Source organism: Mugil cephalus, chromosome 1 (genome assembly GCF_022458985.1).
Source record: "Mugil cephalus isolate CIBA_MC_2020 chromosome 1, CIBA_Mcephalus_1.1, whole genome shotgun sequence".
Lineage (NCBI taxonomy): Eukaryota > Metazoa > Chordata > Actinopteri > Mugiliformes > Mugilidae > Mugil > Mugil cephalus.
Window position 1 is genome coordinate 23619424 of NC_061770.1, and position 18438 is coordinate 23637861.

At 44.8% G+C, this 18438-nt stretch overlaps 1 protein-coding gene across 1 annotated transcript; it reads right to left on the reverse strand.

The window, feature by feature from the left end:
- Nucleotides 1-7939: 7939 nt before the first annotated feature.
- On the reverse strand, nt 7940-17240 carry adnpb (activity-dependent neuroprotector homeobox b). Its single transcript, XM_047603456.1, has 4 exons — nt 16744-17240; nt 12884-13000; nt 12152-12244; nt 7940-12053 (listed from the first exon to the last, which is right to left on the reverse strand). The coding sequence occupies exons 2-4, from the start codon at nt 12989-12991 to the stop codon at nt 8940-8942; spliced, it is 3315 nt and encodes a 1104-aa protein (XP_047459412.1). The 5' UTR covers nt 12992-13000; nt 16744-17240; the 3' UTR covers nt 7940-8939.
- Between the last annotated feature and the right edge of the window lie 1198 nt (nt 17241-18438).

Sequence of the window (18438 nt, forward strand, 5' to 3'; positions counted from 1 at the left end):
CTGAAGACAAACTACAAAAAACACTTACACAGAGACAGAGACAAAATATTTGGTACAAAACACAGGACAGATACCTGAAAAATATTTATTTATTATTTATTGCTTTAATTATATTACTTTTTCGTATACTGTGCTATTTCTCTGTGTTGCTGCTAGTTTAGTTTCGTAGTTTTTATTCATAAGAACAAGACAGTGTTATTTCTTCTTCTTCTTCTTCTTCTTCTTCTTCTTCTTCTTCTTCTTCTTCAAACGCTAATAATCTGGGAAGTTGCATGGAAATGTGTTGCATTATGCTCTTTAAATATCAATATCCAAAAAAAAACGCAAACAATTAGATGAACACAGCATGTGAAACGTCCCAAACACCGACAGCGTCTGGTATCTTGTTGTGTAGTGACCTCTTCTGGTCATGAGTCGTATTGACCTTCTGCTGCTGCTGCTGCTGTGCAGTGGAAAACTTAAATTAAAGCAGTGAAATGTTAATTGTTGTTCATTTATTCTCAAGAAAAAATGCAAAGTGAGTTCAGGACAAGTTCAGTTTTTGTATTTCAGCATTTTCTAAAATCATGAAAAATTGCCAATAATCAACAGCAACCTGAAGAAAAATAAATAAAAAATAAATGCAGAATAATTAAAGTGGTGAGATGGTGAGAGGAAAGAAAAATAGATGGAAACACATGTGAACCACAGTTAAAGATCAATCATCTTAGAAGCCAATTCACATAAAGAAAACAATGAGTGGCTATTAATTTGAAATGTTTTTTTTATTAAGGCACTAAAATATTATCATCACTAACCAAGTGCTGCATATTTAATGATGTTCCTTTAAGACTTAGTAATAGTCTAAGGCTTAATCACGGTTCCTGTGTCTTAAGATAAGAAGGAGGAGTCAGTTCAGAGTGACTTTCTTCCACATGGACACGTATCAACAACCTCTGATGATTCCAATGGTAAAGCCTAGAAATAAATATATATATTTTTTATAATTAGCAGAAATTTTCTGTAATATTTTCCTTTTTCTCCTCCTCCTGTTGTGTAGACGGGGTTGACCTACAAGTAGACAGTCATCCCTCCTCATTCAGGCAACATCCTGGAGTTGCGTTTTGACAGGCAAATTGGAGGCTGTTTGCAGCATGTGTTGACTTTGTTAGGGCTGAGATATGATTTGGTTAGCTGTCCTCTGCAGAGCACTTCCTCCTTCCCTTATATGGATAAAATACGAGTTATGTCCCATTCAGGCGTCTCATTAACATCAATCCTGGACAATCGGATCATAAGTGTCCATTTTAAAGTATAAGTATAAACCACACACTGTATAAAGGCAGAATAGCTCCTAAAAAAGTGAAGCCAAAGCAAGTAGAGCTCCCCCTGGTGTCTGGCTGCAGTATAGATCATAAGCTCCGCCTCCTCCATGTAAGTGGATGGGACTTGGGCCAAACTTAAACAATAAAATACACGTCAAATATTTTCAAGGATGATTTCTGTCATTTTAGGTAGTTAATATAATGTTGATGCATGTTCCTGTATATATTTCAGTTTTAGTTATAGTTATTTCACGCTATGGAAACAGGATGTGACACGGCCAGTTGCCGGCCGTGAGAGTTGTAAAAAAATAAAAAACATTTCTTAAAAATACATTCACTGCATAATCCCACATTTCCTTGTATCTGGTGGAGGTAGAGCAGAGTGTAGTAATTAATTAAATTTAAAATGTCAGGGGCGATTCTAGGGTCAGACCCCCACCCCTCAAACTTAAGGACATGTAGGTCAATAAAGATGCAGCAGATCATATCAGTGCAAGGCAAGATGTTAAAACCTCATACTTTCTATGAATGTGCTGATTCTTTTTGTTATTTTATCATAGACAAACATTTTTAAAAAGTTTTTTTTTCAACTTGAACACCCTTAAACAATATGGCGCTGCCCCGTATCTTCAGGAAAATAACATCACTTGGGCGAAAGCAAGGAAGTGGTGACGTGTTGTCCATATTTATATACGGTGGTCTGGGACGAATTGGACCCAATTCCTTTATTAGTGTGAGGGTCACGTTAAACGCCACCTTATTAAACAGGGGTGATCTGTGGAAGAAGAGTTATGATCTATTAGAGACAACAGCTGTTAAAATATTCTACTGCTACCCAAATTATGTCATTTGCATACAGAGCCGGAAACTGAGATCAGCATGGAGAGGTGTTTTAATGTCAGGTGTGAACAAAGGTACTTAAAGCTGGACACTGGTGCTTGGATTTCCCAGGATGGATAAAAAATGCATCAAAACATCAGCAGGTGTCCTGAGACTAGACAAAAGTGAAACACAAATATTATATTTGTGCAAGAAAATGAGCCAATATTACATATCTGTGAGCTGAGGAAGTAGGTGAGCGCTTGTTTTCAGTGTCAGCTGTGAACACTTTGTGCAGCAATAATGGGTGAACGTGGTTGGTTTGCTTGGTTCTTGGTTGGCTTTAGTATTTCCAGCTGCTTCTCCATCTCCGGAAATTTGGAATTGATTGTTTTTCGGATCAATTAAGAGTCGTAAATGTTAATTGAGGAGGTTTGGAGATACAGATATTTGTATGACTCTTTTTGGGGTCCTTTTTTTTTTTTTTTTTACCATTGAGATCAAGGGTGACCTGGCCAAGAAAGGCAACAGCATACACTCACAGATAACACACAAATAACAATAACATCACAAACTAAACATTAAAATAGACATGCAAACTCATAAAATTCGCTCTGTTCTTTTAGAAAAGAGCAAAAGGCCTCAAATGAGCTAAGTTCAGATGTTTTCAGTTCCTTTACAGTAACTAAACATTTCTGGTAACCGCTGATCAGTCGTCTACTGGGGAAACTTTAGCCCATTGTTCAGAACAGAACCACTTCAGTTCGTTCTTCCGCCCTGATGATGTTTCTGTTTATACACGTAGAAAATACTGAAAGGTGCAAAAAACATTTAAGTGTACATTAAAATAATTCTTCTTCAGTCCGAGAGTTTACTTTTAAACTTTGACAAGAATATTGACGTTGTACCAAATGAATACAGGACTTTTAAATTATTTATCCTCCCCTGACCCCTAGTGGTCTGTGGAGGTACTGCAGGAGGGAGGGGGGGTCACAAAATCTTTGGTTGATTAGACATTTTTTTTATATATATATTTGTATTTTTCCACACAATTTTAAATTTCTTTAAATACACATTAACAAGAATCCAACATATTTTAGTAAAGGGATAAATGGAACTTCACTCATTCACTCAGACCTGTCAATCAAAGGCTCCTGTACACAGTAGGCCACGCCCCTATCGCTGCTGAGCCAATCATGATGCCACGTATTACGCGTTGACTCTGTCAGGTTCCCCACAATTGGCCAAAAGCCTATTCAACCTCTACACTAGCTGCGTTTCCATTACACTTTTTCACAAAATAATAAAGTGCAATTTGAGGAAATTGAGGAATATGAGGAAGATCAAACGAACTGGTCACATGACCGTCACCGAAAATGTGAAGAAAAGTGTTTCCACTGCACTTTTGTATCAACACGTCTGGAAAAAAAACACCTAATGAGAGCGTAATTACTAGTTTTTTATTGCGATATTTAAGTTTTTGCCCATTTCTAGTTAAAAACGGAAACGCAGCATCGGTCGTAACCAGGACGTTTCCTAAAATACTCGTCCACCTTCTCGTGACTTCCTGTCCTTATTCTTCGGCCACCTTCTTCTCCCACCCGGCCTCACCCCATCATCACGACTGACTTCTCTCGCCTCCCTCCCCCTTCTGGTCTTATCATATTGGTTTTTTTTTTTGTGTCAGTCCTCCTGGATGATTCAATTCCACCATATTCTGCCCATGAATCATTGGGCAACTCGTGCACCAGGGCTGCTCTGACTGCAGGAGGCGCTGGTAGTGGGATACTCCTGCAACCATCTCTCTCTCTGTTTCTCTGTCTCTCTCTCTCAGTCTGCCTCCCCCCCCCACCCACACCCCCTATCCTCCCCTCTCAGCGTGCCCCCCCACCATCCACCCATCCACCCACCCAACCTCCCCTCCCTCCCCAACCTCCATCACCCAGCACTGCAGAAGAGGCCTCTTGTCTCCCCTGCAGTCTGCAAGGCCTTTCTTTAGACTCACCCCCACCTCCTCGTATCCACCCCCCCCTCCCTCTCTCTCCCTCTGTCTCCCCTCCCTCCCTCCCTCCCTCTGTCTTTCTGCTGCCGTTATTGTCCCAGTTAGCACCCTGATCTAGAAGAAGACCTCTAGCCATATTCACAAACGAACTGGTGCAATTTTTTAATTTTTTTTTTTCGAATCTTGCGACTGTCCCTCCTCCTTAAATTCACGCCACTCCGCCACAGGGGGGCGCCACCTCTCTCGCCCCCTCTCACCCCATTTATTTATCCTTAATAAATAATCCATCTCTCACCCTTTTCCTGTTAGCTGTCTTTTTTTTTTTTTTTTTTTTTTTGTGGTTTCTGTCCCTCTTTGTGTCTGGCACACACACACACATATAAGGGCCCATTTTATTTTTCTCCCACTCCCTCCTCCACCTAAGGGGGGCGCTAGTCCTCAACACCACTGCCGTCTCCCCCCTCCAACCCCCCCACCCCCACCCCCCACCTCTTTCTATCTCCTCCTCCTCCTCCTCTTCCCTGCCCCCCTACCCTCTTTCTACCTTCTCCTCCTCCTCGCGCCCCACCCTCCTCTTACTCCCCCCTTTTCCCCTCTCCTCCCCCCTTCCCACCCTCTCACCCTCGCCTCCCTCAACCCCCCCCCCCCCCTTTGAAAGGCTGTTAAGCGCTCCTTCTGCACACAGCACTGCAGATGAGGCCTCCGCCTCCCCCACAGTCTGGCAGGCCTTTCTCTCGCTCTCTCCTTCAGACTCCCCCACCACTCCTTCCCTACCTCCCTCCCTCCCTCCCTTCCCTTCCTCCCTCCCTCCTTCCTTGCAACAGCATAGCAACACTGAGTCTCCAGCCAAGGAGACTCTTCCCTCTCTCTCTCTCTCTCTCCGTCTCCCTCTTGCACTGGGGTAATTTCCCTCCATTTTAGCTTCCTGGTCCCAGGGGCGTCGGGAGGGATGGGATCTTAATGAAAAACTGCAAACGTGCATCTGATCTTCACTTTACCTGGGCCCGGTCGAGAGGGGCGACTCTCTCAAAGACTAGTCCACGTTTGGGGGGACGTATAATGAATAAAAAAAACCAAACACATTGATATATTCTGTTTCATTATTTCCTTCACACACATATTTAAAGAAGGCTCCTCCATCTACTTTTCTTTAAATTCTTTATCTCGCAGTGAATCTATTACTCTCAGATGCTGCGAGGCTAAATCGGTGGGCAGCAGTTTTTTTTATTTTATTTATTTATTTTATTTTTTTCTTTTCCCACGGTTACCAAGCAATGCCGGATATTCCTGCAGCAGCTCTGATCTGAAACTTACGACGCGACAAAGAAGAAAAATAACAAAAAGTGAAAACCTCTCGACGGAAGACGTGTGACATGATGCTTCAGACATGATGGGGGGGGGGTGAGGGGGGGGATAAAATATTCATCTGCCTAATTATAACTCTTTAATTAACACTTCATTTAGGTGAAGAGGGAGCGAAGGGAGGAAGGAGGGATGTTGTCAAACCTGGAGGCTGCACTTTCTTTCTTGCAAAACTTCAAAAATGGACGTCGAGTGATCGTGACACAGAAAGTGGAGATTTAAGAAAACTCCAACAAAAGGAAACTGAGAATATGTCTTATAAAAATAGTTTCCAGGTATCCAGGTAGATACACAATGACCTGGATGACTGTTTCTTTTTTAAATATCCTTTGGAAAACAATTTGAATTGTTGTGCTCCTGCATTTCAGGTCATTATCCAATAACTGTCCTGCGCTTCCTACCTACATCACGGTCTATTCAATATAAAGAGACAGCAGCCTCCTTTCCAGTCCAGTGCTCTATTTTAAAGGCAGAATAAAACATCTTTAACATTTGATTTTTAGAAAAAAAAAATGGAGCAAACTACTCTTTTTACTGTCCCGAAGTTTCGTTTTGAGGGACATTTAAGGGCCTGAAGTGGGCGAGAGTTAAACGCCGCTGGAGTTAAATTCTCCTCCACTAAAACGTTAAATGTGTTGTAAAACAGTCTGTTGTTGAAACGCTGCTTTTCTTTTTGAATTTAGGACGGGCAGTGATATCAGGGGGAGAGGTCGATCAGATATATTGATCAGGACGAAGCCACGTAGACACGTTTGGTTTCTCTGAGATGGACAGAAGACGACACTCAGATGAGTAGTGAAACTATTTCACCCCCCACCACCACCAAAAATAAATGATTTCTGTGTCACACTCACTCAGAGCCAACATAGCAAATTATCTACGACTTAAAAGAGAAGTTAAACCTTCTACAGAGAACTATAAATGTGGCTTTCCTTTTGTATGAAATAGTAAGTAATAAAGGGAGGGAGAGGGGCTTTTAAGGACCTGATTTACTGCAAGAAAAAATACAAAATAAACAAGTCTGTGTATCTACTCACAGATCTGATAACCTTATAGATTTATCTTGGGGAAAAGATCATCAATGCACCATTAACTATACAAACTAGACGCCACTTTTCAGCTCAAAACGACGACGCTTCATTGACTTGTTCGAGTCAATTAGGACCAAACAACTATGGAGGTTACAGGTTTTTTTGTCTTGAATTTCATTTTGAGGACATTAAAGGCTGTACTGAAATGTGCACTGAAATCTTTTTGTATAGAACAGTAGGTAGGGAAGTAAATGTGCGATACACCGTTTATTTTATACTGATCAGAAGAGGATCTGGATTTAATTTTAAGGACATTAAAACACTTGTGTGCTAAAAGAAGACTTTAAAAAAAAACTATGCTGTGTATCTATTTAGGGACCTGGTAGCCTCTTACATTTATCTTGGGGTAAAGATCATCAATGCACCATTAACTATACAAACTACAGCTGAAAACGAGGACGCCTCGTTGAGCTGTTTGAGTCACTCAGGACGGGAGGAAAAGAAGTTATCTTCGCGTCTTGTTTTCCATTTTAGGGACATTTAACCACCAAACGCTCAATGCTCAACAGATGAAACCTCTGTTGAAACAAGTTACGCAACTAGAAATGCAGCCTCTGTTTATATACAACAGGGGATGATATCAGCAGGTAGTAGCAGTCGATACCAATGCAATGAGGTCGATACTTAAGTTTGACTATCGCTCTTGTAACATTTTCAGCTTGTGTATCATAGTTTTTGAACCAGACAAAAACTTTTATTGTGATAAAGAAGTATTTTCTATTTACTTATAAACTTTGCCTAAAGTCTGTACTGGATTTTAACTGATTAATAATCCAAAAGGCAACCCCCCCAAAAAATACTTAAAGAAAATTCATTCAGATCCAGCAGATTGATTTAAGAATCTTTAACAACTTTAATTATTTAATTTAAGTACTAAAAAGTATCGAGGTATCAATATCGGCGGTTCTGGCCCTGTATCGACTTGATATCGGATCAATACCAAATCTAGCGGTATCGCACACACCACCAGTCGGTAGGTAGAGATTCATGACAAGACCATGAACGCACCATTTACTATACAAACTACAAATCAACCGGGACCAACTCAAAGTTTAACGTCTTCTGCGCCACAAAATAAATGTTTGTCATGACACAGACTGAAGTTTTTAAGAACGCTACAACAAAAAGCAACTGGACTTTTTTTTTTGGAAGGTTTCTTGAAAAAAAAAAAAAAAAATACGAGAAAACCCATGACAGAGAACCTTCACAGAAAGTTTTTTAGAAATAAGATTTAGACGACAACAAAAAAAAAAAAAGCAGATTTAAAAAGCTCGTTCACAGCTTTTATAACTGACTCCTCAATACGAACAATCCCTCTGTTCTTTACCACAGAACAAAGAAACCTGGCGTTGGGCCACTGGTTCTGTGAGAAGCACAATTACAGCACTTTATTGTTCATAAATGCTTAAAGTGAAAAATGAAGAACATAACAAATACACACAATTCAAAGAACACATATTAAAACACAACTATCTTTTTTTCGGGGGAACGTAAAATAAAGTATTGGTTTCACTTCTGTGTACGTCGGCGCGGTCGTCGCCGTCCGGTCTCGTGGTGCAAAAAAAGAGGTTAAAATGGTGAAAAACAGAAAGCAGGTACAGTACAAGTCAGAGAGCAAAAGGGCTGCGAAAAACGTCAATAAAAAGCTCCTTTGTACTTTTACGAAAGAGAAAGAGCAGCTTAGATTCTTTCTGAACCGGGAAAAAAAAAAAAAAGTCAAACTTAAAAAAATAAATCTAAATCGGGATAAAAGCAACAAACAAACAAAAAAAAGTAAATTCATTTATATATAGATATATTATTTTGCAAAGAAACTAGTTTTTCCGTTAAAAAATAAACATACGAGAAAATACCAGCCACCAAAGCGACACCTATTGTTAAGCATACTGATGTAGAACATATGAAGCTAACCTTTACACACAGGTAATAGCAAATATTTAAGGGAACATGTACGGCAAACGTCTGTCCAAACATGTCTAAAAGACTGTACAAATTTACACTAACTATCTCAGTATGAACTACGTGGAAAAAAAAAAAAAAGAAACCATGGATTATCTGGTCACCTCGAAAAAAAAACAACTCGACCGTTTGAGCCACTCTTCACAAGCTCGGTGGCTAAATTAAAAGTTAATAACTCGTCCTCGTCTCGGCGTTAACAACAAAAAAAAAAAAAAAAATCTCTCGGCCTGTGTAGTTTGGTGTAACTTCACTCGTCTTTTGCGCCTCTCGCCCTCCTCGTTTTTTTTTTTACAAATCAGTCTCTAGCTGCTCGATGAGTCCCGTCCCGGTAACATGTCCTTGGATGGCTTTGTTATTTTTTGAGATCTCTTTAGCTGTAGTTTTTTTTTTTTATTTTGACGTTCAGACCTGCTGCTTGCCGAGCTGGGCCCCGTCTCTGCCGCTCCGCGCCGACGACGGTACGAACTTGGGAATAATGATGGGCAGAGCGTCTCTTCCTTTAGCGGCCTGTCTCCTGTCCGAGCCCTCCGGGGGCCCGAAGCCGTTCTCTACGTGCGCCCTGTCGTCCTCGTCCTCATCGTCGTCGTCCTCATCGTCATCGTCGTCGTCGTCGTCCTCCTCATCATCGTCGTCGTCGTCGTCCTCGTCGTCGTCGTCCGACATATCATCCAGATCTGAAACAGTCCTGGCCTCTGTCCTTGGCTCCATTCTCTCCTTAGTACCAGTAAGCTGCTGGTTACCATGGAGACGTACCTCTCCCTCCTCTTCCTCGTTATCCTTCTGCTGCTGCTGCCGTCGCTGCTGCTGCTGCTGCTGCTGCTGCTGCTGCTCTTCCTCATCACTGTCAGAGTCTATGGCGATGGGCTCCGAGAGATCCAGAGGCATTTTCTGTGGTAAGGTGCGGTTGATTGTCTTGGTTTGGTCTCTGGTGGTGGTGGTGGTGGTGGGAGGAGGAGCCGTCGCCGTCGCCGCCACCGCCACCGCCACCGCCGCCGTAGCGCCTTCCTCGTTCCTGGTCGGCCTACGCTCCCGTCCTTTCCCGTTAGCAGCCACGAGCTCCCTGTGTCTCCGGAGAGCCCGCTCCGACACCCCCATGCGCGTCCCGGACGTCCGCCGCTTGCCGCGCCGGCCCTCGTACGCCGCGCCGTCCCCGGCGAACGCCAGCTCGTGGCTCACCTTGCAGAGCTCGTGCATGCTGAAGCCGAGCAGCACGCTGGCGCCCTGCGTCTCGCACTCCTGCACGCACCTCCTCCGCCGGTTGACGAAGTGGCTGGAGATGTCCGACTTCCACAGCCACAGGCTCGCCGCCAGCTTCTCCACCTCCCGCTGCGTCGGGTACGGCGCCCGGTTGAAGTACTGCGTCAGGAAACCCTTCCTCGACTCGTACGACTGGTTCTCGTGCCCTTTGGGGTCGAGGGCGAGGACGACGGGCTCGTCGGGGTTTTCCACGAACGTGGACGGGCCGTTCCGATCCCGCGGGTGGGCCCTTTCCCCGGGCGGCCCCGGCCTCCTCCGTTTCGGCGCGCTGGTGTCCAAGCCGTCGAAGCCGGGCCGCTTGAGGGCGCCGCTCTGGGCCTGGCCGACCCGAGAAGACGAGTGAGAAGTCGCCCGGCTGTCCTGCCCGTTCTGGGACTTCCCCACGCCTCGACAGTGCACCAAGTGTAGTGTGATGGTGGAGGCCGTCATGTTACTTGTGTAAACCCCCAAACAGTGAATGCACTTATAGGTCAGTTTCTTTTCTACGGGGTGGACTGTCTGAATCACCTGGTGCCTCTCTCTCAGGTGGTGGGCCAACGAGTCCGATATCGGGCCCTTGAGGATCGAGAAGCAGAGGGGACACAGGGTTTTTCCCACGTCCCTCTTGTAGGGGACGGACGCCTGCGGGACGCTCTTGACCGGTGCGCCGTCAGAGGACCCTGAGGGAGTTTTGGGCGGGTGCTGAGGCATTAACCTCTTGCCTGATATTAGAGACGCGGACAGCGCCGACGACATGTTGTTGTTGTTGTTGTTCTGGGCGTGAAACGCCACCGACTCCTCGGGCGCGTCTCGCATGTTGTACGTAGTGACGATCAGCTGAACGTTTTTGGGGTTTCCCTGCTGCAGAGTGAGGTCAAAGGTCAGGGGGGAGTCCGTGCGCGGGCCGACCTTCTCGTCCGGGTGCGACAGCCGCATGTGCGCCACCATCTTCTCGACGTCGTTGAAGGTCGCGCGGCAGTGCGGGCAGGACAGGCCGTGGATCAGCATGTGGTTCAGCAGGGTGTCGCTGGGGAGATAGCGGTTGCAGTAGAGACACTTGCTGGTGAAGTTGTGGATCTTCATGATGTAGTTGGCCACGGCGGGCACCTTCTCCGCCTTGTGCTCCTTCTCGAAATGCGAACTGTAAACGTTCTCCGGGAAAAGCTCGTTGCAAATAGTGCAGATTTTCCACTTCTGGGTGTAGGATGTGCCGAGGACAGAGGAGCCGCCTTTCTTGGATGTGACGGAGGCCACAGTCGTAGCCGCGGCCTGAACCCGTGAGCCGAGGGGGTTGGATTTCAGCGAGGAGGAGGTGCTGACCACCACCGGGCTCCGCAGGCTCGCTCCGGAAATGAGCTGCTTCGCCGCGTGCGACTGCTGGGGCACGGAAACCTGGGCGTTCCCCGGCAGAGAAACCCGAACCTGCTGGCTGCCGATGGAGAACGACTGCGCGGAGCCGGCCTTTAGTCCAATCGTGTCGTGTTTCATCCCGGACAGGAGCCCGTGGGCGGCGTAGCCGGCCTTGGACGTGACGACGACGCGACTCAGCTGCTGCGAGCCGGGAGACCTGGTCGTGGCCATCACCGCGCCTTTGGGACCCATTCCGATGATGGTCTTGTCCCCCTGGGTTTTGGGGGGCATCATGATGATCGGTTTGGGCCGGGGGACTATGACGCTGGTGTGCCCGATCATGGCGGTCACCTGGTAGCCGATCCTCTCGTGGTCCTCGATGACGTGCTGCACCAGCGCCTCGTAGTTGCGCGGGACAAACAAACACTTCTTGCAGTGGATCTGGTTGTTGCTGACGGCGTTTGTGTTGTTGTTACTCTGTGCCGTTCCGCCGTTCTGAGCGTTCGCCTTCTCCCCCGGTTTCACAATATAGGGCTGGGCCACTTGCTGAAAATGTTCCCGGTAGATGTGCTTTCGCACCACATTGTACAAAGGGTCCCTGTAGGTGCACTTCTTGCAGTAGTACACCGCCTGCTCCACGCTGTCGCCGGTCCTCTTCAACACCCCGTCTTTCATCACCACGCCGCCGCCGCCGGCGCCCGCCACCATGCCACCGGGGCCCGGCCGCACGGCGTTGTTTGGCATGTGGAAGAGTTTGATGTGCGTCTCCAGAGTCTTTTTGTTGCCATTGTAAGTGCAGTAGGGGCAGTTGAGCAGGATGTTGTTCTCAAAGTCCTCGCTGTGTACGTTACGGAAGTGGCTCTTGTACGCGGAGAAGTACTTGGATGAGAAGAGGCAGCCGGAGCAGCAGAAAGGTTTTGATCTGTAGTCCTGCACACACACAAAAGGGACACGAATGACTCTTTTGTTTACAAAACTAAAAAACTGGTACGATAATGAGCTGCAAAACGCAGCGTGAGGGAACGTACCTGGACTTTGGTATGCGATGGTTCCCACATGCACACATCTTCCCAGCTCGTGTGCTTCATGTACACATCTGGTGGAGTAAAGTCTTTGTAGTCCTAACAAACACAGGTCAAGGGGTTCAAGCTTAGTACATGATCACGATGCAACAAAAATGCAAAACCCTCAGGAGAATATCGGCCAGTTACTAGGGGGGTAACGACTCATCAACACCACTGATGACAAATATGTTGACCCGTCACAATATTTCGTAAAAAGTAAATTAAATTTGACCATGACACTAACCACAAGAAGACGACTGTAGAGTCAACGTTAATTGCGATTCTAATTGCTAGCAGCAACAAAGCTGAACGACTGTTTTTCAATTAGTGTATCAACGATGTTCTGAGCAGTCGATTAACCTTTTGGTTAAAATACAACAGAATGTACACAGGATAGTGTTTCCATGGAGGGCATTCATACAATTAGCTCTTTATGTCAGTTTTACTTGGTTTTCTTTTTCTTATTTCTCTACGTTTTCTATTTCTCTAATTACATTTAATTGGAAATTGAATATTTGAAAATAAACAAAGTAGAACAGAAGTTTTCATAGTAAATGTTATTCACTCTGCCATTAAGTGTGAGTTAACTTTGATGGATTGTTCCCTTTTCAGAAATAGAAAGATTAAAATTGTGACATTGAAGCGTAGAAATCTGGAGCCGTAATTATAAAAATACTGAAGTTCGGACGCGCTCACCTCCAGATGATCTCTGCAGAACTCCAGGCCGATGTCTCCAAGGACCTTCTTGACATTTTTTCTCGCTTTCCGCAGACTGCCCAGGTTATTGACGGGGAGCTGGAACATTCTGCCGGCCTGAGGAAGAAAAGAAAAAGGCACAAACAAGAGGTTGTTGGGTTAAAGTCTGGACAAAACCGCTTTATAACCGAACGAAAAGGTCGCCCGGTTAAACAGTTTATTGAAAACTTTTACCTGGCTCGACTCATCAAATCGAGTTCAAAAACAGCGAAACTTTAATTTATCTGTTAAAGCGCCGGCTTCCTGGCATTCAGACATGTTTGTTATGGTTTTATTGAGGCACAATCACAGACATTTTCAAACTCATAGCAAGGACTCCCCGGGTCAGACGTTTATTCCACAATAGTTTTTCAAAACCGCTTATTTAGAAAAGAACATTTAGAAGAAATAACTGCCAGCCGGCTAAATACATCATGACTTGTCTAAGAAGGGAAAGTAAATGTGTTAGGAAAACATTAGCAGCCCCTCTCCGATCCTAAGAAGTAGGACATAACAGTGAGGAACAATGAACAATAACAAAAAAAGGGCCGTGAAACCAAAGCAACAATCTGATTCAATACGGATTCATTTAGATATTCGGTTATAAATGTTTACGTAACAACACGACAAATTAGTTTCCTGTCATAAGGACATAATACACATCTCTACCAATGGTCCACACCATTTCACAGACTGACATCGATAAAGAAATGTCAATGTGACTACCACCGAATGTGTATTACATAAACAAAGATCCGATATTTCTTCATAAAAACACAACATTTCCTGCATCTTCTGGTTTGAAGTCGTGATTCTCGTGAAGCTACAACCCTGAGAAAACCATCCGGCCAGAAAGCAGGTATGAGGACGGGGACATGATGTGAAACTAGAGGGGAAATACCAAATAAACCCGTGGAACGAACAACAGCGTTAGGCCACGTCCACATGAATCGATATTTGGGTGAAACCGCATAAGTCATGCACGTTTACACTGACCATCATGACAGATCCGGATTCCCGCACCTTTTTAAATCCAGATCCCAGGGCGAAAAAGACCAATATGGAGACCGTGCGCCTCTCACCCCTCTAACTCCCGACGTCTCATAACAACAACAACAACAACAACAACAACAACAACAACAACAACATCAGTGGTGGACCACAGGCTGGTGATGGTGCTACATCAGATTTGGACCCTTGTTGGGTGACTGGGTTAATATACAGCCACTACAATGAGCTAAAAAGGATTATGGACTGTAATCCGGACTTTATGCTTTTTTTTTTTGTTTGAGTTCTGTACCAGAAACAGTGTCATGCATTGGTCTGGGACACGTACTACAGAGTTTCTACAACTAGATGCAGATTTGCAATGGATCCATCTTCACAGAGAAATTCTCGAAACAATAATAGTGTTTATTAGGACAAGAGGAATAGGTAAGATTTTAAATAATATGTTTGTATTCATACACATTCTCATGTCTTAATTAAAGAACCAACACACGAGCTAATTCTGCAAAATGACGCCAAAGAAAAACGATTGTTTTGGTACGCGGCCTCAGTTTTGTGAAAACCTCCTTCATAATAAAAGGTTTTTAAATTAAAAACAATGTCTACATGAATTAATATCAGGGCTTAGTGCTGCTACAGATTTCCTGAAGTGGCTCATCACGTCTTTGCTGTTGTGCAGCTCCTCTTTGTTGTCGTACTTTCTCTCTTTCTTATCTTTTTTTTTTTAAACTCCAGTCAGTTCTCAGGCCTGATGGTGCTGTCATGGTTGGAGCTACTCTCCTGGTTTTGGATCTCCCTCACAGGTAGAATAAACTCGTTGGCAGGATTTCTAACAACAGGACGAGGGAACTGGCGCACACACGTGTGTGTACACACACACATATATATATGAAGCAAATCTGAATCGTAATTAATTAAACTGATTCAAGGAAATCACAGTTCACGCTGCCTGGTCCCAGCGTTATGTTATGTCCCAATCAAAGCTCTAGTGTAGTGAGGTCAAAGGTCACTGACACGCAAGGACGTAAAGAGGCAGCGACGACAAACACGGAACGGCCTCACAAATTAATGTGAACACCTCAGCTTCTGGAAAACACACAGGAGGAGGAGGAGGAAGAAGAGGAGGAGGAGGAAGAAGAGGAGGAGGAGGAGGAGGCGGCACATGGACAACAGTGTGAGGTCGGACCAGTTCAGAGACATTTCTGTCCATCTCCTTGTCCTGCTTGCCTGTCTTGTTTTGTGTTTGGGGGGGGTAATGTGCAAAGGGCCTCACTTTCCCTCGCTTTTTTTTTTCTCCTCCTCCTCCTCCTCCTCCTCCTCCTTCTCCTGCTGCTCCCATTACTAGTAGATGGCGCTAGAGAGGACGTCCATTATGTAAGCCTCCCCATATTCCTGCCTGCCCCCTTTTCTTTTTTTTTTTTTTTTCCTCTCCCTGCCTCCTCGCAATACCATCACAGAATGGCGCCTCCTATTGAGTCAGCAGCAGCCTCTACAATATGTCTGCAGTGGCGGAGGGGGAGAGGGGGAAGGAAGGGAGGAGAGGGGAGGGGAGGGGAGGGGAGGGATGTTGGGAGGGAGGGAGGAAGGGAGGAAGGGGAGGGACAGAAGGAGCTAGAGAGAAGGGGGGGGGGGATAAGGGAAGGGGGAGGGTGAGAGAGGATGAGGAGGAGGAGGAGTGGGAGGAGGGAGGGGTGAGGGTGGAAGAAGGAGTGTGAGGGGAGAGATGAGAGGAAAGGGGAGAGGACAGAGGCTGAGCTACGGAAGTGGAGAGATGAGGGGGGGGATGGGATGGGGAGGCAGGGAGGTCGGACAGACAGACAGGCTCGGGGAGGGGAGGGGAGGAGGGAGAAAATGGGAGAGAGGGTGAGACAGAGGTGGGGGGTGTGGATAGGAGCGAGGGGAGAGAGAAAAAGGGAGGGAGGGAGAGAAGGAAGAGGAGAGGGAGGAAAGGCAATAGGAGGCTGCTCTGCTCTGCTCTGCTCTGCTGGCAGAAAACAGGTTTCCTCCTTCTATGGTGGTGTAGAGAAGGAGAAGAAGAAGAAGAAGAAGAAGAAGAAGAAGAAGAAGAAGAAAACAAGCGAGGCCACAGATTTACACAGAAAGTTTGAGATGATGGGTTTTCGGTTGTGTCACTCCTTTAAACACCTGTGTTTTGTTTTTGTTGTTTGTTTGTGAAATAAAAAAAAAAGTCTGCATGTGAGCACTCGTCCCAGAACATGTGACAACCTTCCTCCTCCTCCTCCTCCTCCTCCTTCCTCCTCCTCCTCCTTCCTCCTCCTCTTGGATCCAACACCAGGTACGACTCCATCACCTGGGGCCTGTGCTTTCCTTTCCTTTTCACGTGGCGATCAACCTTTTGCACGGTGGGGAATTCAAATCACAACTCATATACACCGTTTTATTTTAAATAAATATATATATATATATATAATGATATTTAGCTTACAGCCTATTGAAGATCTGTCATAGTAGCTTTAGCCGAGGACACAACAACAACAACAACAACAACAACAACAAACTTGCCTGGATGTGACATTACCCTAATTATTCCTCCATGGATTTTAAAGGTGTTGTTGTACTACTACTACTACTATCGGGGAAGTGATTAAACTTGAGGTTACTCCCCCACCTCCTCCTCCTCCCCCCACCTCCTCCTCCTCCTCACTATACCACCCACTACTTACAGAAACGTTACCCAAGTTACCTTAGCTGTTCTTCCACTGCCACCCATCCTCAACCCGGCAGGTAGCAGCAAAAACTCATCATAACACATTATGTATGAAATTAACAGTATAAAAAAAAAACAAGTTTACCTTTCCTTCACGTCAGCGGCTCCCGTCTTAGTGAAATGTGTCACCCCCAGGATGACTGAGGCGGTGTTACTTTCACTGGGTCCGGCTTATTATTTTGGTGGTGGGTATATGTGTCCGTGTTCGGGTAACAAGTCGCTTTGGTGAGGAGAGAGTGGGGAGGAGGAGGAGAGAGGAGAGAGGAGAGGAGAGGGGAGGTACACCCACCCTAACCCGGCCGCTGGTGTACCCTCCAAACCCGGCTGTCCTCTTCCCTCTGGTCGGGAAACGGCGACGAAAAGCCTCCGAGCTTCATTAGACAATTAAAACTTCCACTCCCCCGAAGCGACGCGAGGTTGGACGCATCCCCTCGTTGCCTCTTCCTCTGATCTGATGAATTACTTTAACTGTTTACCTGATACATATGTATATATATATATATAATATATATATATATATATCGCTTTTCCCATTCTCCTGTCTCCCTGACAGACAATACACATCCAGCCTGAGAAACTGCCCTCTCCAAAATGGCGCAAATAAAAGGGGGCGGAAGTGACGTCGCCTCGGTTATTAGCATAGATAATCTCATTGTCAGATCGTCATTACAAAAGCGTGATTGGTTCGTCGTTCAACCTGGCCAATTAAGTAATAAAAAAATCTCCGTTAAAAATAAATATTTAAATACATACGTCGTTTTTTTTTTTTTTTTTTTTGTTTGTGTCCCGCCTCTGTGGGGCGTCCTTCCGGATTGGCTGAGGCGCATGCGCTGGTCAGCAGGCTACATCTGGCGACCCCCTGCCCCACCTGCAGAGTATGGGATAAGGCGCCTAACCGGCGATAGGTGGCGCTGTAGGGGGCTCTAATGGGCCTAAATCTTTCCCTGACTACTTACATTTCACCATTTCTATTTAATTGAGCAGACTTGACAGGAATATACCCCCTAAAAAAAGTTAAAAACACTGAAAAACAGGGGTAAACTAGATATATTGCTTATATTTCATTTAGTTTTGATTTGGTTTTATTCTATTTTATTTCTCATTCTCATCCTCAGTTTCTCACCCTGGGCTGAGCAGTCACATAGTGTGAGATCATTCACACGATTAATAACTCTACATTTTAAGCTGGAGTTTCATTTATGAGCAGCTAAGTCTAAATAGATGAACGTAAACAGGAGAAGTAGCTCCATCAGGCCTGGAAGCTGATTTGATTTAAAAGGCACCAAAGCAGCTCCTCTGTGGAAGATGTGAAACTAGAGAGGATATAATGTGCAAATAAATTAATGGAAATCTGTAGCATTACCCAGCCCTGATATTAATTCATTTACAGATATTTCATTTTCAACTGTTTTAGTTAGTAATAATGGAAATTTTCAGAAAACGAATGGTCCCAGAAGTTTATTAGTATTTTCTAATACTAATAAACAACATCTTGCTTATTTATGTCTTTTCTTTGCTTGTGTCTCTTTCTTTTCCCTCATGGCTTTGGCCATGGCTACCTATTATTACTTATGACTATTAATCCATTGCTGATTAACACTGATGCAACTATGCAATTATTATTAGTTTGCTTTTTCTTTTATTAGCTACACAGTCCCATACGTGTTTCTTCATATTTTTATCAGTATTAATCTGAAGATAATTCTATATTATCAGCAGGTTTTCACATAAGTCCTGAAAGTAGTCAAGGAGAACCCATTCAAATAAATAAAACTAAACT